Below are 24,483 nucleotides of genomic sequence, written 5' to 3'. Positions count from 1 at the left end.
TTTGAATAACAGTTGTATGAGTTGCCTTATGAAAACTGTCAGAGACAAAGACGTATTGAGAAAAACTAACAAAGCATAGGTTATAAATAGATAACAAAAGAAGGAAGGGAGAGGAAGGAAAGGGATACACTGGTGCACTACAGCAGAACACACAGATTAGTAAAAGGAAATGCGTAACTTCTGATGGAATAGGGTCTGTCTTGTTACTTCTGACACATTGCTTGTCTGCAGTTTCTTAATAATAAGGGATAGACATTTTGTTGTCAGTTTGCTGCTTGGTTGTACACCCTCTGAAGAAAGCATATATTTAATTTATTACCAATTAAAACAAACATTTCATTACTAACTTGGGTATTAAGAAACAAAGACAATTTGGGGCACCTCCAACTCTCCTGACCTTGGTCTTCTCTCGTTTTCTTCTTTCCTCTGTTGTTCTCTGTGCAGCTCCGTTGTACCCTTGTTGCCTTGTCATTTTCTGCCCTTTGTTTTTTCACAGAAGTGGCCAGTAGTGAGTCTGTTGGGGAAGTGGCTACATCTGACATAGGGCAGCACCTGACCTTCTCCCACAGAGGCCACTCCTGCAGTCCCTCTGCAACCCAAACCTTGCTATTTGTGCCTAACACACTAGAAAAGACTATTGAAATCGGTGCATTTGGGTGTTTCATTACAAGGGCACTATTAATGCAAGTTAATTCATGCTTCAATTTCTAATAAAAATATCTTTTATTACTAGGAGAGAATTGGTTCCATGTCATGTACAATCTGTGTCTTCTGATTGGTGTCTCTGACTTAGTCTACATAATGAGCAATAGGAAGAGGAGAGTGAATTTCCATCTTGGAGGCTGCAGTCAATGAGATCAGATGAAGCAATAGATTTCATAATAATGTTAATTGCATAACCAGTAAACATGATCCGTAAAGTATGAGTTAAAGACATGCAGATGCTCATGGAAAACAAGCTATGAGTTTTTTTCACTCAGGTAAGCAGTGTGTGACCAACCCCACGCTGATGCTATGACCAGCCAGGCTTCTGGAAGGAGACTTCCTCAGCCCAGGTGTCCAGCCAGCTGACATCTGGGTGATTTATCTCTGGTACCAATTGATTGATTTAGTGGGAAAGCGTCAGTTAATACCAGCCTCCGGTCTGTGTAGAGTGCTCCTCTTTGCATGGTGTGAAAAGTTAATGTGGAGAAGACCCTGTGTTAGCTTTTGCAGCAACGTACTGTGGGTGGTAAGCTTTCTTCCCACAGGAAAAATGGAACTGATCTTTTGTTTTTAGTAATAACTGAGCAGATAAATGTGCCTACCTTAGTATTGCTTCAGGCAGTACTACTTACTGGCTCACCTTTGAGCCTTAACCTCCCATGATCATTCTGCAATTGTAGAAGCAAGTGGTAAGAAGAACGGACTGTGAGACTTCAGGCCAAGATCTGTTTTCAGAGACTAAGTCATCAAGTATGCTTTTTGATTAGTCAAAAGGCAGCTGATGGTCTTATAATAATTGTTTTTATTTCTTGTGAGAGACCTCCTGAATAAAGTCACTTCCCTCAAGGGTTTTCAGACAAATAAAGACAAGAAAGACTTTGTCATCAGAGATGTGTGCTTAATTCCATTGATTAGAATTTTAATTGAAAAGTTTTGCTAATGCTTTTTTCCTGTAGAGCAACGTATTGAAATAACATGTTTGCTTAGTATACAAAAAATGGCTGTATTTGGCAAGTGGTTTATTAGAGCTGGTAAACTAAATTCACAGATATCCATTTCTGGAAAATCTTAGTCCAGTAACCTGGATTACTGAGAGTTTTTTCAATCAGAAAGCAGCAAGAGATTCGTAGATCACTTTAAGAAATACTCTTGCCCACAAAATGATTAGATAAAACTCAATAGATACAGAATAGATTGAAAAAATATTTGCATAGTTTCCTCGATTAGCATGAATGTACACGTTCTTGAAAAGTGCCAAGCAACATTAATTTCTACGCACCAGGATTGGGAACATACCTGATCTAAATATCTCGTATGATGTGAAGACAGTTTGTGAGTTTCTTTTTGTAAATTCAGGTTGGTTTTGTGGAGACCACATAGTTGTCAAAGAACAGATAGAGGTACCTGTGACTTTCTCCATTGCTGTGATTTTTGGACTGGTATTTAAAAACTGTTCTGCCTTTCTCAAGTTAGGACCTTCTAAAATGATCTGAATTTATCAAGCTTTCTCAGTTTCCATTGCAAAGTTGTATGTAAACTCCCAAGCTCCACTCTGTCACATTTGTCTGTGTGATAGCAAGGTTTGGCGTGTCTTTCATCTTTGAAGAGCTGGAGCCAATTCCAGGATTCAGGCTGGGAGGCCGTACTTAGACAAGCAAAAAAACATTACCTATTTACAGAGGTTGGAATGTAATGCAGGGAAGGAAATGTCATTAGTTTCCTGTCAGTATTGTCGGGGGGGAAAAGGAAAACATCTTGAATAGATTAAACAACTTAATCTTCTCAATTTATGTTTTTGCATTTTGGGTTCTTTTTAGTAAGAGATCAAAGACTGTGCTTTGTGGCATTCTTTGGGCGTCACAATTCTGGTAGTATGCACTATTAGTACATGCGCTGTTCTCTTTAGGTGTTTCCACGCGGCTGCCTTAAGCCAGCTCTCAGGTCTGTAGGTGATTGTGTGGGTACTGAGGAGGACTTTGCACACAGTTTCTGCCTGTTGGACCCATTTGAAGACTTTTCAAAGATTCTCTTTTATTTACCTAAGTCTCTGTGAGTTGTGGTTTGTGAATTTAGCTCTTCGGATATGAGAGTTTTTATTTAGTTTGTTAGTTGTTAATGGCCATGGAGACTGTTCATAAATAGTTAGGACTTCCAGAAAACCAAGGGTTTTTTTCTTTGTGAGTCAATAGTTTCTGATGACAAACTGGGGTCAAGTAAGGCATTTGATCTTTCTTTATTAGTGTACTGTATATCATAAAGCGTTTACAGAGGGGGGGTTTCTCTGTGTTAGATTTTGTAGTCACCCGAGTAAAGGCTGAAGGGCTGGTTGGAGGGATGAGATAGCACTGATACAGAGATCCTTACAAGTCACCTTGAACAGACTTCTTGAGCAACTCAGTATTGAGAACGAGTGCTGTGATTTCATTGTACTGGAAATCTTCTTAAACTAAGTTCTAGGTATATAATTTCCCATCTTCTCTATTTGTTGCAGAAGCCAGATCTGTGGCATTGTGGAACAAAAGCATTTTATAATGACACAAATATTAAAAAGTGGCAATCCCAGTAGTATCATCGTAAATTCAAATAGCCTGGATTGGTAAACTGGACCATAAAATTATTGTGTGACTGAAACTGGTTTGCTATTTAAACATGGGTGCCAAGTGCAGTGAATTTTTTCTCTCTGTTGAACATGTAGTTTCAAAGAACTTATTTTGCACAAAAACTTCAGCAGCCATTTTGTGTGTTCTGTACAGACTCTCTCTTCTCTTCCTTTGTCTTTGTTTTTCCCCTTCAAAACTTTAATCTTTTTCTGGCAAGATAATTCAGGCTGAAATTAAATAGTTCATCTTTGTATATAAAACCAGAATAACATTCTTGTTGTCTGATAAGAATCCTTTTGAAATTTAATTCATTTAGATTTATCAGTCCCGGCCTTCAGTGTGATTGTAATGAAAAATAATTGTTTTTAACTGTATTTTGAATATTAAATTTTGAGCCTTAAGTGCTAATAGTTAACACTGTCACAAGAGGTGAAGGACATGTTATGTCAAGACTTACAGGCTGCTGTAAGCCGGCAGCATGTGCTGTTCTGTGTGGTGTTCTCCCTAAAGTCACGCTTTTTAAAGTAACGTACCCTAGAGCCTGTTGGAATGAAAGTCTAAAATTGTTTCTTTTTGTCTTTGTCTTTTGTAGAAGCTCCACCAAAACTGGAAGAAAATCCTGCTGAAGCATTCACTGACTCATCTCTCTTTGCTCACTGGGGCCAGGATCTCAGTCCTGAAAACAGACGTATCGCACTGAAACAGTTCCAGTATTACGGCTACAACGCTTACCTGAGCGATCGCTTACCACTGGACAGGCCCCTGCCTGACCTTAGGCCTAACGGGTAAGTGTGGTCGTTCAACACGTTTTTGTAGGTTCTGAGTTGTAGAGTCTGTTAGTTCTTTTTCACCAGGAGGTCTTGTATTGTGTGATCACATAGAAGGTAGTTTACATACGATGGCCAGAACAAGTAATTTCTATCAACTATATGAAGGTTGGAGGTTTCAAATGTTTCCTGACACACTGGAGTGCCCAAATTAAGTCCTATTAAAATCCCACTAAGTATCCATTAAAAAAGTTCCCCAAGATCCTTTGGAACCTTAATCTCACCTACAATTTATATTACACAGCAAGTGTTTTACTGCTAAAAGAGCAACCTTCTTATGTTAAATTTCAGTTTTATCACAAGAAAATAATAAGTGCTCTTTTTGAAAGCCCCCAGCTGTCTGATAAAGATCAGTAAGCAGGTGAAACTGTTAAGCTCCAGTGATGAAATGTGCCGTTTAGTCAAGCAGCGTGTAGCGGCTGAAAGCCCATGGAGCTTCCTTTACTGGGCTGTTCTCTGCTGGGAATCATGCATGTCAGGCAGGGTAAATACATCCACTGTTATTCCACAGTGGCTTGGTGAGATGGATGGGACCAAGGGAGTGAACGACCTTCCTTTTAGTGCATTTGAGGCCTGTTCTGGTAGGACCATTTTACAGAGACAGTTAATGCTCAACTCTTTTCAGCCTTGGTGATACATCTTATCCTTTGACCAAACAGCAGCTCTGGGGATGGGGAAATGAGTGGAGGGAAAACTGCTTTTTTTGCAGCTCACAAAAAAAAAAAAATCTTTAAAATAAACATCATGGGTACTTACTGAATTGAACCAGTAACCAAGATGTGAAAGGTTTCTTAGTTCCTTGCCAATTCCAAAAGCAATCCAGATGTGATCTTAATCACTTACTTTAACCAAATGTTTTAATAACTAAGCAGTAAGCAGTATGTTTTACCCTGTATTAAGTTGTCTGATATTAATGAAAAGATATGAACGCTATTCCAGGCAACACTTCAGCAATTTTTAATATATTTATGCTATATATTATTATATATCACAGTTTAGAAATATTTATGTTGTGGATTGGCTGAAATTATGACTTTAAGGAAATCAAGGTCCATACAGTTATATTTGTATTTTGGTTAAATTAGTTTAGCACTGTCTGTAAGGACACTCTTCCTTTTTTTTTTTTTTTTTGTTGTAAACTAATTCAGAGGAAAAATAAATCTTCTGTAAGTAACAAGACATCAATGACAGAAATGTGTCTGTTCTTATATCTCTTTTGAAATGACTCTCCTGAACGATTTAAATCTAAATTTTTTATAGCTATGGGTTTTAAAAATTAAAAAGACAGAGAAAATGAATGTTACTGTAGCTGAAAGAAATAAATTAGCATTGGGATTTTAAAAGAAACTCCAGTTAGAAATGAATCACGATCCTAATTTTTGTGAAATTTTTGATCCTTAGTTAACTATCTGCCAGAAACGTGTTAGACATTACAATGTATTTATGGATGTATGCGTACAAAATAACGGCTTAGTTATGGTAGCTCAGGAAGACTCCCCCCTCCCCGCATCCTTTATCATGGTTCAGGAGCAAGTAGGTAATCTGACACTGAAATGTACTAAATTCTGATACTGAGGGAAATGAGGAGTGTTGTCAGGTAATACCTACACTGTTTGCTGTATATATGGCACCCTGTGGTATTCAGGGTATTCTGAAAATCATGCTGCTGAAAAAAGAATTCCCACTCCTGATATGCAAATTCTCATTTGTGTGAGAGCACACACATGACTACTGTGGGGAAAAAACCCCTACCCAGCAAGAGTATATTTTCCACTATAATAATTTTTAGGATTTGTAGCACCTATTTTTAAAGCCAATTGCATTAGTCACTTCCAGAGTCTATATAGATGTATTTAAGTTATCCATGGGCAGATACTAGGCTCAAGCAGCACAGCACGAAAGCCAGGGACAGCTTGGTCTGAAGAGAGCACATAGAAAGTGGCATGGAGACAGAGTTAACCAACTTTGTTGGACCTTAGTTGGTTGCGGTATTCCTGTTCTGACTAGAAATGCACGAAAGCACAGATATGACAGAGGTACCACAATAGCTCTGGATGGAGTCAGCCCAGGTCTAACCCAGCTCATTAGCCTGCATTCAGCAGCGGTTCTGCAAGAGTCAGCATGACATTGGAATCCCAGCAAAGGCTTGTGGGCGGGTAGCTAAAGGACTGGAATTCATATCGTGTCTGGGCTCAGGTCTGGTCTATCATCTGAATTTATATATGAAGTGTAGTAAGTTGGAAAGACAACAGAAGTATACACATAACCGAAGTCTAATGTAATTCATATATGTTTCGCCCCAGTTGAGACCAGGAGAATTAAGTGATCTGACAGGAGTGTGTGGTGTTAGTAGCCCCTTTTATATCATACTGATATGACATGAGCCTACCAGGGGAAGTGCCTTGCTAGACCTACTGTTCACAAACAGAGAAGGACTAGTGGGAGATGTGGTGGTCGGAGGTCGTCTTGGGTTTAGTGGTCATGAAGTGGTCAAGTTTTCAATTCGTAGCAATGTAAGGAGGGGGTTAGCAAAACCTCCACCTTGGACTTCCGGAGGGTGGACTTTGGCTTGTTCAGGACAGAAGGGCAAAGGGGTCCAGGAAGGCTGGATGCTCTTCAAGAAAGAAATCTTAAAGGCCCAGGAGCAGGCTGTCCCCAAGTGTCGCAAGTCTAAAGGGCGGGGAAAATGTCCAGTCTAGGTGAATAAGGAACTTCTGATGGGTCTTAGGAATAAAAGGAAGGTTTACCACCTTTGGAAGAAGGGACAGGCAACTCAGGAGGAGTACAGAGATCTTGTTAGGTTATACAGAGAGAAAATTAGGAAGGCAAAAGCCCAGCTGGAGCTCCACTTGGCCGCTAACATTAAGGACAACAAAAAAAGCTTCTATAAATACATCAACAAAAAGAGAGCCAGGGAGAATCTCCATCCCTTACTGGATGCAGGGGGGAAAGCTGCAACCAAGGACAAGCAGAAGGCTGAGATACTTAATGCCTTCTTTGCCTCTGTCTTCAATAGTCAGACGAGCTATCCCCAGGGTGTTCAGCCTCCTGAGCTGGAAGATAAGGATGGAGAGCAGAAGAACCCACCACTACATCCAGGAGGAAGTAGTCAATGATCTGCTTCTGCACCGAGACACACATAAGTCTATGGGGCCGGATGGGATTCATCCAAGAGTACTCAGGGAGCTGGCAGGAGAGCTCACCAAGACTCTCTCCATCATTTATCTACAGTCCTGGTCAAGAGGGGAGGTACCAGATGACTGGAGGGTGGCTAATGTGACGCCCATCTACAGGAAGGGTCGGAAGGAGGATCCCGGGAACTACAGGCCTATCAGCCTGACCTCGATACCAGGAAAAGATCATGGAGAGGATCATCTTGAGTGAGCTCTCACGGCAAGTGCAGGGCAGCCAAGGGATCAGGGCCAGCCAGCATGGGTTTAGGAAAGGGAGGTCCTGCTTAACCAACCTGATCTCTTTCTCTGACCATGTGACCCGCCTTCTGGATGCAGGGAAGGCTGTGGACGTTGCCTATCTGGACTTTGGTAAGGCCTTTGACACCATCCCCCACAGCATTCTCCTGGAGAAGCTGGTGAATCATGGCAATAGAGAAGTGTACTCTGTGCTGGGTAAAAAACTGGCTGGATGGCCGTGCCCAGAGAGTTGTGATTAATGGGGTGAAATCCTCTTGGCGGGCGGTCACCAGTGGTGTCCCTCAGGGCTCAGTTTTGGGGCCAGTTTTGTTTAATATCTTTATCGATGATCTGGATGAGGGAATGGAGTGCACCCTCAGTAAGTTTGCAGATGACACCAAGCTAGGCGGGAGAGTTGATCTGCTTGAGGGTAGGAAGGCTCTACAGAGGGACCTGGACAGGCTGGATCGATGGGCCAAGGCCAACTGTGTGAGGTTCAATAAGCCAAGTGCTGAGTCCTGCATTTCGGTCACACCAACCCCAAGCAACGCTACAGGCTTGGGGAAGAGTGGCTGGAAAGCTGCCCAGCAGAAAAGGACCTGGGGGTGCTGGTGGACGGCCACCTTAACAGGAGCCAGCAGTGTGCCCAGGTGGCCAAGAAGGCCAACAGCATTCTGGCTTGCATCAGGAACAGCGTGGCCAGCAGGAGCAGGGAAGTGATCGTGCCTCTGTACTGGGCACTGGTGAGGCCTCACCTCGAGTACTGTGTTCGGTTCTGGGCCCCTCTGTACAAGAGGGACATTGAAGTGCTGGAGCGTGTCCAGAGGAGAGCTACCAGGCTGGTGAGGGGTCTGGAGACCAGGTCATATGAGGAGAGGCTGAGGGAGCTGGGCATGTTTAGCTCGGAGAAGAGGAGGCTGAGGGGAGACCTCATTGCCCTCTACAACTACCTGAAAGGAGGCTGGAGAGAGGTGGGTGTTGGCCTCTTCTCCCAGGTGAATAATGACAGGACCAGAGGAAATGGTCTGAAGCTGCGGCAGGGGAGGTTTAGATTAGATATTAGGAAGAATTACTTTACTGAAAGAGTGGTCAGGCAGTGGAACAGCCTGCCCAGGGAGGTGGTTGAGTCACCATCCCTACAGGTATTTAAGAAGTGTGTAGATGTGGCACTTCAGGGCATGTTCTAGTGGCAGAGATTGTTGGTTGTTTGGTTGGACTCGATGATCTCAAAGGTCCTTTCCAACCATGAAGATTCTATGACTCAGCCTTGACCACCTTTCTGCCTGCAGTCCTCTGAGGATTCACATCAAAATAACTTAGCAGAGGAGCTCAGCATTTCTTTGCAAGGTTCTGCAGTGAGAAAGGCCACTCCAAGTATGTAATAACCCTGTATTATAGCAGAGGATTTTCTAGGGTTGATATTGTCAACGTTTAATGCCATGAGAAAACGAGAAGACAATTAGAGATTGCTTAGACACAACACATGTGGAGGAGAGTGCAAATTCTTGGCCTTGCCCAGTCCTCCATCGCAGGTGGCATGCAGAGGTGGGAGACTACATTTAGTAGTTAGGGCAGTGCACTCTGCCCAAGCCCTTGAACTCTGGCTTCTCTGGAAAAAAATTACCATCAGTCAGATGGAAAAGTCCAGCAGATTGCAGTTGAGTCAGGCTGTGGCAATTGTCACACCTTGCAGTGGGACCTTCTCATGTTTTAGGTACTGCAGAGTGGTTTGTACCCTCTGTACAGCCATGAGCCTCATGTGCTGTGATAAATCATGCATAATTTGATTACTGTTCACTGTCAGTATTTGCACTAGCACTGTGGAGTCCCCAGCACAGTCCAAAGTAATGTGTTAGCATACAGATTATAATAACTCCCCTGGATAGGCTAGCCTCCTGAAGTCGTTGTCCCATCCTGAAGTAGGCTCTGTTTTCGCAGTGCTTAGTACAAGAAGTATTGTGGAGTATTGCATATACTGTCTCTTCCATGGCTTCCATTTATTTTCTGCTGCTGAAATTGCGTGCTCTGCTGTTTATCACCCTTATGTGCATTTGTTAGCCTGTAACATATCTACATCGCAGACTAACAAATAACTACTGGCTCTAATGAGCTTGGAAGCATTGAGGAAGGCAATGTTGCCCTTACTGTGCGCAGGAACAGGATAATACTTCTGTGTTAGTTATAATTCTGTTGCGCTCATTACTTTAAGTAGGGCAGGCAGTACCCACAAAGCTTGTCGTGAGTGAAATGTTGAACAAGCTCACACAGAAAGACATTATTAAAACTTAGGTTGTTTAGGGATCCCAAAGCTGTGTACCGAATCTCCTTTTGAGTGGATGCACTTAGGATTCTACTTCGTTGGCTTGTAAATTTTTTGTGACCTGATCCATTGTGCTGAATCACATGTGGGAGAGAGAGATAACATTCTTCTTTGCTTATGTGATGAGAGAGTGAGGAGTAATGGAAACAGAGGCGAGCAGCAGGATCCCGGCAGAGGAACTATTCTGCAGAGTTTTGCTCCTGCGTAGCCTGTGTGATATGAAGGGGCTGACCAGTAGGCATAAAGCAACTTTTTCACTCAGTGTAACTGCAGTCAGACAAACTTCTTCTGCATTGGTAAAAACACTATATGTATGAAGAAGCAAAGGCAGGAAAGGTGGAGTGGGATAAACAGCATTTAAAGCTCAGATGTTTTTTCTTCTTTGGAGATTGCTAAATAGTGTGGTATAGCATTTGGCTTGTACCAGACTTGCCCTTTTCCTCGCTGAGTCAGTGCTGTTTGGCATCTAGACAAGTGCAGAGGAGATGTCTCGTTTCCTGTGCAGAAAAAGGCTCTGGCCATTTTGTAAGTACTTCTTGTTTCAAACAGTTCTCCAGTCCCAAATTGTATTACTTTGAGGCTCAGTTCGGGAAGGGACAATAGTAGAAGTCTTGAAAAGCAGCAGAATTAGGTTTGTGATAAAGTGGGCACGAACAGCAGGCAGGATATCCACTGAATGCAAATATAACTACAAGGGAGAAACACTAAGCATTCAGTTCAGGAGAGTGATGTGTTTTAGGACAAAAGCTGTTTATGCGTGTACATCTGTCCAAAATGTCCATCAGTGTTATGGTGGTCCTGGATGTAGTGCACAATACGTCACATTTATATAAATCTGTCGGTTTTCCTTAAAACTGGTGTAAGAAAAACATGACCTCTGTGAGGTTCAGGCTGGGCATTTGCATGTTAGTTCTTCTTCTCCCCAAAAGCCAGCTCCTACAGACTTGCATTCCATAAGCATTTGCTTCCAGATGTTTCAGTGGAACAGTTCTGTTTTGCTGGGCTTATGTTAGGTACAGATATGGCTCTGTGTTCATTTCTGACTGAGTTCTTTTGTTTCTACTCATGAAAGATAGCATAAATATTGCATGTTATATCTGATGTTTCAGGGGAATCCTTTAAAACGAGCACAAAAGCCTGGTATTTTACCTATTGTATTGTTTTGGACGGAAGTCTTAAAACTGCCAAATTATTCAGCATTCGTGTTAAATATCTGATGTTTAATTCTGTCATATTTCCTGCTCTCTTTTACTCATCTCTCTACCTTTAATCCTTCTTTTTCTTACCTCACTTTTGCGTGCCTTCAAATGGACTCATAGCAGTGGTGTGTACTGCCTGAGTGGCCACCCTCTGTGATTCTGATCCGTGCTTCAGTTTGCCCTGTCTGAACTTATCTCCTCAAATGGCTGCTCTAGAAGTATTTAATACCACTAGCAGTGTTACCAAATCAGCTGCAGTCTCCAAGCTGCTATAATAACCTAAGTTAATAATGATGTGCACTCGTTGGTTTTGATCTTCCCTATTGTCTCCTTTAACTGAAAGAAGATGCGATGTGATAATCTGCACTTGCACTCTCTGTCCCACTCTCCCTTCCTCCCTCCTTCCCTCCCTCTTTCTCTCTCTCGTTTTCTCTCTCTCAGTCTCTTATTAATGTGTCATAACATGTGGATGTTCTTTCACTTGGCACACATTTACACTAAAACATACTCAGAATAATCCATGGCATAATACTGTGGGAAGCTAACAATTTTTGGCCAAATACCTATAAAGAATTCTTCTCATGTTCCTCCAAAAATTAGTTTTATCAAGATCATCAACTCCCAGCTTACTGTTCTTATTTCTTTATTCAGAGAAGGGTCTTGGGTTTAAATACCAAGGAAAAAATGGACCTATAGCTTTTATTAAAAGGAGTGGGGAATTTGTCTGTTGCAATTAAATATATGCTGTAAGATGCTTAGGAGACCGAGAACTAATCACTCTTGTGTTACAATCTTGGAACTTATCTGCATGTTCCCCGTCTGTTATCTAATAATTCCTTATTACAAATTTTTTGTTTGTTTTTAAGGATTGGTGCCAGGAGGAAAAAAAAAAGTTAGCCGTGTTCGCTTATAGTTATATGGTAACTCTATATTCAAATTCCTCACACAATTGTGTGCCTGCCTTTGCTCCCTTATAACAGAAGATGATGACCAAAACCAAAGATATCTTGATTTCCAGCAGAAGTACTGTTTTACTGGCTGTAGTTCTGTAGTAATGGACTGTAATCCACAGAGATCAAGAAAAAAGCCCTTTTTATATGTTGTTCAATGCCAGCCTTGTTAGCATAATTCGGTTAACACTTAAAATACTGGTAATAGCAAAAGAAAGAATGAAGAATGATCACGAAATGGAATTATAAACGTAAAAAGTTGAGCTGGTATTCTTACAAGACTCAGTTCTTTTGCAAGAGTTTTAGTGCTATTTATTTTATTTATGCCAGAATGGAAATTTTTTTCTTCCCATACATCTTGAATTTCCGTTTGCCATTTTGTCTGATGACAAAATGTTACCAGATCTTGAAGAAAGTACAATTCTATTTCTGCTTGTGCTTCAGCGAAATTTGTACTCTGTTGGTATTAAAGCTCCGTCCCACATATGTTCTTAAAACAATACCTTAACCCCAAATGTTTTAGTAATATGCTTTATTGCATCCTGTGTTTTTATAAAAATGTGGAATAAATGACATAATTTAGGGATTAGAACAAAAACCGTGTTCTGTTGCCATTGTTGGATGTGATACCGCTATAACTCATGGTGAAAGGTTCTCAAAAATTGCAGAAAATAATTCTTTTTCATAATTTATATACATATTTGTAGAAAGTCTCAGAGGTAAGTTATTAATACAGGAAATCATTCTTGCTCTGTTCTTACTGCATAGTTATGCTAAACTAATATTAATGTGACTGGCTAAATTGTCTTATCACAATGCATATATTCTAGAGGAATGTAATTTTCTTGTGGACAAATATTTGAAAGAAGATTCATAATGTATGCTGTCCTCCGCTTACCAGAGTTGTGCTTGAAATAGAACACCAGGAGTTTCTCTAAATTTCTGGTAACCATGACAACTGTTACTTTAGTGTTATTAGCCCGATGTAATTTAGTGGAGTAGGTTGCTAGAGGTAATTTTTTAGCTACATTGGGATGATACTCGTTATTGTAATTCTAAATAATATTTAGAATATATATTTAAAAATCACTTAGTCATTATTATGAAGTATGCTCTATACTTTGTGGATTTGGTTTTTTTAGCAAGAGCCTCACTTTGTGGAGGGGCAGGTTAGCGGTCTTGTCCGAGGCCCCCACATGAGTCCGAAGCAGAGCTGTCATTGAAACTTGGGTGATGCTGGTTGCCACGCAACCGTTCAATTCTTAGGGCTTAATGGATCCAAGATTTTGATCCATACAGTTTCCTCCCTTTTCCCCCCTTCACCTATGTTTTATATACATATAGACGCACCCTTTCTCTGTATCTCAATGATGCCAAGGATCTTTTCCAACCTAAATGATTCTATGATTCTATCTATTTCTTGTTTGTTCCTAGAATTATGGAATTTTATTCCTCATAAAACTTGACATAAAGAGGAAGACAGACATACTTGTGAAACTGCACTGCATTCTGTGCATGATCTGAGGTGTGTGTGTTTAATTCTGATTTGTGTTAAAAAAAAAAAAGTAGGTAATTTTTATTGTCATCATCTGATATGAAAAATAATGTAGGCAAGAAAATCCATTTTTAAAAAACTCTACACACATTAAAAAATAAGTGAATTCAAGCTGGAAGTAAAGATGATAAATGAGCCTGAACGGAAAAAAGAAAAGATGGACTCAATTTAGGAATGTACCCTCATTGAAAAGAATCCATTTGAAAAGACTAAAAAAATTAGACACAATGGGAGCCTAATTCTATTCTGTTGTATCATATGTAGTTATCTTTTAATGTATGGTTGTCACCGATGGAGTGATGCACTTCACTTGTAGAGAGAAGCAGTGATACTTTTGTTGGTATAAACCAGGGATTTAGCAAAGTTTGATAGTAAATGCAACAGTGGTTTAACAAGATTTGCTGGCAAGGCACACCACTTGGTTATTTACTGCATAGAGGACAGGGTCAGACAAAACTGTGAGGGACACCCTCCCGTCGAGTCATGAGGTTCAGAAAGGACCCTCTTGCTTTCTAAACTCCCTCTCAGAGAGGAGTCTAGGTGCAGCTGGATCCAATCCTAGTCCCAGACTTGGTCAGCGGTTTATGTCTAAAGGATTATATATGCGCAATCAATCCTTTATACCATTTTGTTAAGATTTCAAAGTTTAGCATGCTATTAGTCACTTACTGAGGATCTGTTGCAGCAAAGAATCTCTCAACCTTGAGGAGTAACTTTGAGAGGCATTCCTACTCAAGGGGAGATGCTGGTGTGCAGCCTGCTGCCATGCAGGAGAGCTCAAAGGACTCTTGGGCAGTTCACTAGTTATGGGGGTAAGATGATTGCCTTATAGTAATATTTGCATATCGACCACAGTACCAGTATTCTGGTTAGGTAGGCACATTGCTCAAGTTAGCCCTTGGCTATTGTGTTGTCATCTGTCTCCCCAAAAACACGTCGAGCCTGATGCAGCCATCGCGACTAGATGCACCCGTTATGACCACCATGGGTGGTTATCGCCTGGATGGGGTTACAGGAGAAAAAGGTCAGGTTGGTGGTGGAGCACACCATCACAATGGTGGAGAAAAAAGGGAGTCAAATGACACTCATAGCATTAAACACTTTGGTCTTGTCTTGCACAAGGTGTCAGGCAATGAAAAATCTTCTCCAGTGTGATCTGATTTGAAAAGATTTAAATGAATGCAGGTAGGAAAAACAATACAAATAGTTTCCTTGAAATGGATCAAAAACATGTCAGAAGCAGAAATTTTGTTTGAACGTTTCAGTTTATGCATGGATTTATGGTAGGAAAGCAGTGTTTTGTGGGGCTGGTTTTGTCATAAACATTTTTGGAAAGTAGTTTGTCACTAATTTCTTGCAAAAGTATATTTTACATATATCTCAACCTTAACTTAAGTGACAGAGGAGAAAAAAACTAGTTTTTAAGGAAGCAACTTCCCTGAACTATTTTCAGTGTGTTTTCATTGCCATTTAAAATGTTTTCCAAAATCATTGTGTTGGGTTTTTTTTATCTGATAGGTGACATATCTTATCATTTTTCCTAGAGTTTCATTTTTATCTTCTTTGTACATTGGTATGGCTGAGGATAACAGGTATTACTGTGCCTAAGCTAGACAGCTAAAAGATAGATTGGCTGTAGCCTTTTTTACTGGACCATTTTATATCTCTATGCATTTTGGCTACAAGTGAATCACTAAGTAACAGGTTTTGTAGGTTCTTTACAGGCTAATACTGAAAATTATTTAATTATATTTAAGCCTGTTAACTGCTTCATAGTCTGTTTGAAGCACAGTTTTCAAAACTTGGATAAAATTTCAGTTATTACATGAAACAGAATTGAGCTAGCTTTATAAAGATGAATAGGAGACTATAATTTTGTTAAAAATCTCTCATTATGCCCATGCAAATTTGTACATCTAACTTGCATATAAGTTGACATCCACAAAATAATAGTATCCAGATTATATATGGAATTTTCTTTGTCAATGCAGAATGGCATGCACACGCCACACACACTGTGCCATGAATAGGGTATATTCTTCAAGGAGCTGGATCTGTAATGGTCTTAGCATCTTTTGGAAAACTGTGAGGGTTAGTATTTAAAAATTTTAGTATGATCATAAGTACAGGGGCCTCCCAGACACTTTGAGCCTGAAATATACACCTTGAAAATCCTATTTTCAGATGGCACTTCACCCTCGTGGCACCTAAAATTCACATTTGCCAAAGATTCACCTCAGATTTGACAGTGCTGAGCCCCAAGGCAATTTGTGCCTGCTCCACCTAGTCAGTCATCAAGGCAGTGTTTTTAAGCAGTGCTTTAAGAGACTGTTCATCACAGAAGATGAGCTTTCTTTAATGTATGATTTCAGAGGTTAAAATACTCACTCTAGGGTACAGGAGGCAGGTGTGGAGAGCTATCTTTTCTCCGTAAGAAGATCTGAAACCTTATGTGTGTATATAGAGTTGGGACTGTTTAGCCTAGAGAAGGGGAAGCTCAGCGGGGATGTCATCAATGTATATAAATGTCTGAAGGGGGACTGTAAAGAGGATGGAGCCAGGCTCTTTTCAGTGGTGCCCAGTGACAGGACCAGAGGCAATGGGCACAAACTGAAACACTCTTTTACTGTGAAGGTGACTGAGCACTGTCACAGATTGTCCAGGAAGGTTTTAGAGTCTCCATCCTTGGAGGTACCCAAAAGCTGTCTGGATAAGGTCCTGGGCAGCCGGCTCTAGGTGACAGTGCTTGAGCAAGGGGTTGGACAGGTTGACCTCCAGATGCCCGTTCCAACCTCAACCATTCTGTGATTCTGTATTGCTTCCCAATGAAGTGCCCTGACACTTGATTTGCAGACTCTGTGAAATGCCTTTATTCCTTCAGCCAAAGCAGCTTTTCTTAAATGAAAACAATAAATATTAGCTTGCAAACGAAAGAAAAAAGTGATCACAGGAGTTACTGTGGCATTATAATCTGGAAGGTTGGACATAGCCATAATGAGTGAAGTCCAGTGTTTAAAATGCATGAACATCCATTGGAACGGGTACTGCAAGCCAGGTCCTTCCTCCAAGGAATTTGCCCTAAACACAAGACTAGAGACTTCTTGGTATCACTCCAACTTAATGTACGTTTAATTGTTCCACAGATAGTGGAATGCCTCTGAAAAGGGGGGCTGAACATAATCACACCAAGCTGGCACGTAGTTAGATAGCTCTCTGGGGAGATAAGAGAAGATTGAACTCACACTTCTTCTGTCGTGCTTGAAGGTTTTAACTCCGGAACTAGTGGCTAAAAAGAGAAAAACAGTGCTGCCTTGCACTTGTTGTCTTCTGGAAGAAAAGGCAGCTCCTTCTGCCTCTTGTTATGGTGTCTTATTTTCAATAAAGAACACTCAAGTTCCTATCTGTAGGAACATACTTTGGCTCTGATTCATTCAGAGGGCCCACAGCGCTTCGTGGAGGCAGCGTCTCCTTTCCTGTTTTGTATGTGTGCTTCTGAGCAGCTGTGTACTTTACGGGTTGCATATCACTCTGCTGAAAGATGCAATATGTAGATTTTTATTTAGATTTCCTTCATGAATCTATTGATAAGTACTTGTTAGAAAATCTTGATTGCCAGAAAAACTCCTGAAGCCACTAAGAATCATGACTGCACCTGCTTTTAAAGGCCAGTTATAGAAGATGTCCAAATGTAAGCTTTCTTGAGAATCTGATTTTCAGAGTAGTGAAATTTTATTACAAGTCATCTTTAATGAATTGGCATTCAGTTAAAAAAAAAAAAAAAAGGATAGGGGGATGGGGGTGCCATTGATTATAAATGACACAATGACACTTCCAGAAGCGGTTGTTGTATTTGATCTGCTGGCCAGTGGTACTCAAAAAAAAAAAAAAAAAAAAAATTAAAAAAAAGTTACATGCTTTCAGCTCTCCTGAAAGCTTCAAGAAAAACTTTTCAGTCTGATGCTTAAAGCTCAAGCTGTCTTACCCCTGAAAATAGGGAACTAACACGCCAGTAGAAATATAAACTGGTTTTGGAAAGTAAGTGTTGATTTGTTATGCTGCCAAAAGATCAAGCTACAAGTGGGAATCGGTAAATCCAAACACCATTTTAATTGTTTCTCTCTTGTATTGCTGCTGTGGAACAAAAAGCTGTGGATCTCTGTGAACAGGTTCATTCGTTTCTGAAAGATGAATGAACCATCTTATTTAAGACTAAAACTGTTGTTACTTTTTCAAGGCTACTTTCTGTTTTACATGTCTATATAATTCTGTCATATAGTAACAGAGAGAAAAGTACCTAAAATATTAAATAACTTCTTTAATGTGATTTCCGTCAATTTCAAACTAATCACTGAATTGAGAAAATTGGTTGACCAGATGAATTTTCAATATTAAAAAAAAAAAACAACAAAAAAAACCCCCAAAAAACTGCTATGCTTTCTCTTCAAACAAATTTAGTTAAGGAGTCACATTCAAGCATGATTTAAAAATCCTGACTCCATCCGTGCTTTCTGTATGCTCAACATCGGCTGTTAGTAATGCCTTCCATAGCTTTAAGGAGTTCCTGGATGTAGCAAATCTAGGCGTCTTGAGAGAAGATAGCCACGTCAGTCTTGTCAGGAGGCAGAGAAGAGCGTTAGCATCAACCATTTCCATCCACAGAGCCTGTCTGGAAATGATGCCTGGGTCAGCCTGTGGCCTAATTTCATTTTAGTAAATAGTCTCAGATCTGAGAAAAAGGTGGAATTAACTGTTGTTTAGAAACATTGCATTAAAATACTAAAAGTTTCAGAGAAAAATGGTTAGCGTTACTTAATTAACTTGTGGCTTTATTATAAAAAGCAAATATTTTCCTGACAGTTTAAAAGATAGAAATTGGGAAAAGGGCTTTCTATTCTTCATAAAATTACAAAGTTTGAATCCTTTTTTAAATAAGGAGGGAAAAAACCCCAATAAAATAGATATTAAGGAACTTTGAAGTCGTGGGTGGCACTCTCATACGGCTGTTTGAATAAGCAAATTGGAATGTGGCTAAAATATATACATTTTAAAAAGCACAGAAAAATCCATCAGGTTACAAGAGTATTCCTCATTCTGATTAAACCTGTTGACTGAGCTTACAGATAAGTTTTCCATCTTTTTACTTGTTTTTCTGGCTACACTGTCTGTCTGAGCTTTTGTAGCAGGATGTTCTTTGGAGCTGGATCTTTCACTATTGAGTTGAGAAAGAAGGCCGTGATTTTGACTGAGGTAGGTGGTAGATTCTGTAGCAAAAATGATTAACGTGGCTATTAAGAAGGTGCTTTTTACAGTAAGGGACTAACTCTGTTTATTCCTGTCTGCACTGTCCGGAAAGACATTGTGAACAATTGCTGTTGGAAGCTGGATTTAAACAAGCGTTTACATTTGGTTTGAAAACTAATTTTCAGTGGTTTGGGCCTTGGATGGAAAAGCGAGCTCACTCTAGGCCTTGGTTGCATAGGCAGATTCAGGATACCGTTTTCAGGGATTCCTTTTTTTAGGTAGAAATTCATCTGGTTCTTGCCTGTATGTGCTCTGAACACGTATGGGAACGTTCTGATCCATGCCTACAAAAGCTCTCTTATCATTCTTATGGCTGGGCATAGATTTCTCTGAAACAGTTTGTGTGACTTCTAACTGTTTACATCTTTTTTTTTTTTTTTACCTTTTCCTTCAGGTGCAGAAACCTTACATTTCCTGACAGACTTCCTGAGGTCAGCATTGTATTCATATTTGTTAATGAAGCTCTCTCGGTGATTCTGCGCTCCATTCATTCAGCCATTGACCGGACTCCTGCTCACCTGCTCAAAGAGATTATTTTAGTTGATGATAACAGTAATAATGGTAAGAGGTTTTGGTTCTTCTTTTTTTTTTTTTTTTCCTTTTTTTTTTTCTATTTTTTCCCTAGAGTTTGGGTCATACATGAGAATCCTTAAATACTGGCTCCTCCTCATCCCAATGGCATTTCAAAGGTTGTTAGTGTATTTTCTCCATTCTTCATCCCACAGTCTTGCTGGGCTGTCTTCAAATATGCACAAATGGGGCATGTTAAAAGGAGCACGTACAAAGATAGGATGCTGTTTCTATATGCTTAAGGTGTCTGTTAAGCAGAATTTTGAGTGTAACAATAGATTAAAGACCCAAGAAGTTTTAATACTTTAGAGTGCTTTCAAGATTATATGCCTTCTGTGCTCTTGTGTAAAACATCTTTCTGTATTTCGTAGACATCTTCTTTAGATTTTCACCTCCCCTGCCCTCCCCTCACCTCACCTCCTCTCCCCTCCTTGCTGCTTTTCTACTGTCTGTACTCAGATTTTGCTCTCCGTGATCTGAAGGACTGGACTGCCCATGTCTGGTTGCTCAGTGCTTGCCCTAGGTGTTTGTCACTGAGGCCATGCTGGACATTATTTACAAGTCTTATTCTCTGTCAACTTTAGGGATGAAATTTTAATAAGCACAGGATTCTGAACTTAAAGAAAAATTTTGCTGTGCTGGTGATTTCATTCTGAACTCCTAAAATACAGGACGAATCTGAATTGATCCTGTTGAAGGAAAGAGCGGAAAAAAGGGCTTCCCTTATCCTTGCCATCATTGTTACGTGATCCCTGTAGCTAGATCCTGTGACTCACTGCTGATCGTAAATGTGTCTAAGATTTGTACAGAAAAGAAACTTCTTGGTAAACAAGTAAGTAAGTTCCCCACCCTAGGCTGTGCACTTTAACATCTCGTCTTCTGCTGACTGTCAATGAAGGAAAAAGTAAAATCCTGATTCTTTCGAGTACGCACAAACCCCAACAACTTGATGTAGGCTTATGTCAAATCTAATTCCAGTCCTGGTGAATACTACTATGGTTAGAGTTACCCAGGGCTGACCAAGCTTTTCTTGAAACGCCTGCTCATGGAATAGTGTGGGTAAATCGGTATGCAAGATTTATGAGTTGTTATTCTTAATTTATGGCACATTTTATGATGTAGCAATGCAGTGAAGTAAATGAAGAATCACCTGAAACAGTAAACTATGAGCAACTTAAAAAACAAACAAAAAAACCAAACCAAAACCAAGATGCTTGCACACACATACACACACGTATATATGTGATTCAGAAACATCCTGTGAACGGAGGTAGACTTTTAATTTGCTTCAGCAAGTAGTTCAGTCACTTGACATGGTCTTACTGGTGAACTCTTGCTGCCGTTAATTTTTGTGCACTCCCTCATGCAATACATAGCAGTTTGATAGGAAAAAAAAATTGGAATGTAACTTTGGTGCACTTGGACTCTGGAATGTGTTTGTAGAAATTCATTCCTGCATCTTTCAGACAGGTACAGTTAATGTGATGCCAGGAGCTCAGTGAATCTGAATGGCTGTTGGTGCTGCAGGGCATGAGGCCTCTGGACACAGAGGAACTGGCCACAAGGCAGCTATAAAAGAAGAAAAATAAACTGGTTGAAAAAAGAGGTTTCTAGAGTTTGAGTCTGATTTTTCTATAATTCACAGGCAGTTATTCCAGTGGGCACATTGCGGAGCAATATCAGAAATATCAGTGTTTCCGAGAGCCTGTCATCACTGTTACGAGCTCACTAACAAATACACTTTGCACTGTGCTCTGTGGGCTTGTCAAAATTATTCTTTTTCAGTATTTCATACCTGAAATATATAAGATATCACAGGAACCACGTCATCTTTCAGGATGACCTGTTCAGCCACATTTTGTGTTAGTATTAGTATTGGTACTGTGCAGTATCATATTTTTATAGTTGGCTGTGCCTTTTATTCAGGTTTGCCTTTCTTACTCTCCAGTGCATTAAATCCTTAGGATCCTGGCCCCAAACAGAAGACAGAAATTGAGAGGAAGGTAACCTTTGGTTTGGCTTTCCTCGCTTGGTGTTTCATGTCATTCTCTACAAAATCACACTGTGCAAAGTGATACTTAGTCTCCTAGAAAAATTCAGCTCTCCCCAGGATTTTCTGCTGCTCTTCTAACCCTTTCGCTGGCATGTCTTCCCTGCAGTAGTAAATTAGATTCTTACCGTCCTCTTTATCCCATAATGTATGCTGAAGACCCGGTAATAGGCATCCATTTGTAGAGGATGGATGTTTGGTAGGAAAGGGAGCGATTGTAAAGATGATTTATGGGCTTTTCTATTATTAGTTTAAATCTTGAAATATTTATTTTACAATTTACTTTTGCTTTTACAATATTCTATATTCAATTTTTTTCTCCCTTCTAGCATTGCTGAAACTAATCCTTTATGTTTAGTGTCATTCTGTGTTTTTGTTAGTAGCTCTTTAGCTTGCGAGTGTTGCTGCTTGTAAGGTAAGTGGGTTACTCTGGGTTTCCCTGTAATGTTACCTGAGGGGGAAAGGCTTGCTTTGTGCTTGCATCCGGCTCCAGGCTCTGCTTCTCACAGAGACCTGTCAGAATCCTAATTATAAGTGGTATGTTTACTCTCAGGCTTTCGCCGGGGATGGCAACTTTTATAACTTGATATAAGATTTTTTTTTTCTGTGACGCCACAGCCGTGGATTTCACAGGCAAGAAACATCGCGCTATGGGAAGTGACTAGAAAGAAAAAGTGAGAACAGAGATCAGACAGACTGCAAATGAACATGGGTTTTACTTGGAGTCTCTTGTGCTATTTGGTTGATTCACATAGCATAGTGGTTTAGAATAAAAGCAGGTATGATGAGTGGCACTAGAGGAGGGCACCAAAATTTCCTGCTTCTGAGGGGAAGCAAATTACAGTAAACTGGGGACAAACAAAGCAAATTACAGTAAACTGCTGTGGGACAAATTCTGAATCTAGTAATGAACATCTGAATTCACCCCTAATTTCAGTAGATCTCCGTCTCAGAAAAGAACAGTAGAACAACTAGTTGCTTTTTAAAATTAAATTTAAATTTAACATTCCAGAAGGCTGATTTAAGAAACGATATATTCAAGTGTATGGCCGAAGTCTGTACATTTGTCTTGAACAATATAAGCTACAGTATTTTATTTTGTGCCCTTCGGGGTATGTCAAGGAAATTATCTATGACTTTCTCTAAACCTCAGTGCAGTTTTTCAAGTTCCCAATTATGTTTCAGGAGAATCCAATTAATCTCTTTGTGAATTTCTCTTTTAAAAATAAATATTTCGAGTTAGGAAAATGTGAAAATGCCAATGCTTGCCATTTAAAAACAGAAAATAGATTTTGCAGGTCACAAAGTTTTGATCCTTTGCATGGCTTAATGTGCGCATTTCACCATACCATCTTTTCTGGTGGAATTCTGATAAGCATAACCCTTAAATGTTTCATATTTAATTGAAGGTTTAAAAAAGTGCATTTCAGTGACTGCATGTGTGCTGTATAATAAGAACAAAAGATTTACTAGAAAAAAACAAACCGAATATCAGTGTTGTTCACTTGGACCTCATTTGGGTCTCAGTGACATCGGCGTGAAATAGAGGAACTGTACTGTTTTCAGCTGTTTTACTGTAGTTTTAAGTGCTGTCTGTCAGATGAAAATGTTTCCCGTTCTCCTCAGGAACACTGTTTGCTTTTCAGAGATAGTACACTCATTAGTTTATAACTTGGCAATAAAATAATTTACTCATTTTTGCCTTCAGAAGCAGAGTTTTCCAACTGACTTAATGCAATTGAGGAGAGGGATTTGCAGAGAAGAGGCTTTAAAAAAACTTCTATGTGACGATGCCCACATCTGCTGATAGTTAATTACACGTCAGAAATGTATTTAGAAAAAGCCTTGCCTGGTTGAAATAGTGTTTCATTCACTCTCTGGCTTGTTGCATCCTGCCTTCTGGGCAGAGGGTGGTGACCTTCTGTGCCACTGGAGTCCTGTCTTTGCTTTTGAGTCTTCTTTCTGGTATTGAGTCCCACTGGATTATGAAGCACCTCTTGAAGATACTTCAAGATGATTTGAAATCTCTCTAAAAACCTCATTGTGAGCCATGCTGCGTTCAGTGTCATGGGGAGGCAGTAAGCGTAGAACCATAGAATTGCCTCGGTTGGAAGGGACCTTTCCGATCATCTAGTCCAACCATCAACCTAACTCTGACAAAAACCATCGCTAATTAATGTGTCCAGAGTATGCTTTACAAAAATTTATATTATAGCAATAATTACCATCCTCTATGACATTTCTTCATGTTAAAGCTAGTAATAAATGTTGCAAAAGAGGCTCAAATTTCATGAGGTTTCTTCCTTTTTCTTTGAATCATTACTCGTGAATGAAATATTCTAACATGTTCAGTTTAACGATTCTCATTTTGTCCTGAGATTTCCATGAATACAGCTGTTGAATTGCAGTAATAATGCTGGATATCACAGGATGCTAATTTTACGACTTGCAGTGTGGAAGAGAATTAGCAGAGTGGTAGAAAGTGGGTCAGATGTGACTGAATCACCTTTGAGAGATTTGCAACGTTGTCCTCAAAACACTGAATAAAAAGAAGCTTTTCAAACAGTATCCAGACCTTGTCATTAGAAAGGTATATTTCCTCTGTGGTTATTTTTGAGAGATAGTGGGAATAGAACATTGTCTGATTTTTTTTTTTTTTTTTTCTTGACAAAAGCAGTGATGAATAAACCTAAAAATTACTGTCCAAATGCATGCTAGATTTCATATTACAGCAATAGGTGAAGATGACTTACTTATGGACCTGACAACTATGAATTTCGATTTTAAAAACCTGTTAGTAACAATCTCCTAGGAAAAACTTTAGGATTTGCTGTTCTTCTGTTTGGCTTCTTGTTCTGCTCTTACCTCAATGTCAGCAAAATTAAAATGCAAATAAAAACATTTAAAAACAAGGAAAAAGACAAACTATTTTCAAAACTGCATTCACTTTTGGGCCATGGTTTATGCATTGTGAAGGCTTTGCTTTTTCTGCCTGC

At 39.8% G+C, this 24,483-nt stretch overlaps 1 protein-coding gene across 13 annotated transcripts in view; it reads left to right on the top strand.

The window, feature by feature from the left end:
- Positions 1-24,483, top strand: part of GALNT18 (polypeptide N-acetylgalactosaminyltransferase 18) — a 281,814-nt gene that overhangs the window by 116,794 nt on the left and 140,537 nt on the right. For all 13 annotated transcript variants that reach the window (XR_012586860.1, XR_012586862.1, XR_012586861.1 and 10 more), the window contains 2 exons: positions 3,898-4,090; positions 19,262-19,428. Coding sequence is in view for 10 of the 13 variants with exons in the window: in XM_074586017.1 (XP_074442118.1) it covers positions 3,898-4,090; positions 19,262-19,428 (360 nt within the window). In the remaining 3 variants the exon portion in view is untranslated. The remainder of the gene's footprint in view (positions 1-3,897; positions 4,091-19,261; positions 19,429-24,483) is intronic.

Source organism: Larus michahellis, chromosome 4 (genome assembly GCF_964199755.1).
Source record: "Larus michahellis chromosome 4, bLarMic1.1, whole genome shotgun sequence".
Taxonomy (NCBI): domain Eukaryota; kingdom Metazoa; phylum Chordata; class Aves; order Charadriiformes; family Laridae; genus Larus; species Larus michahellis.
Note: the sequence above shows the minus strand (reverse complement) of the source record. Positions and strands in the feature narration are given on the sequence as shown.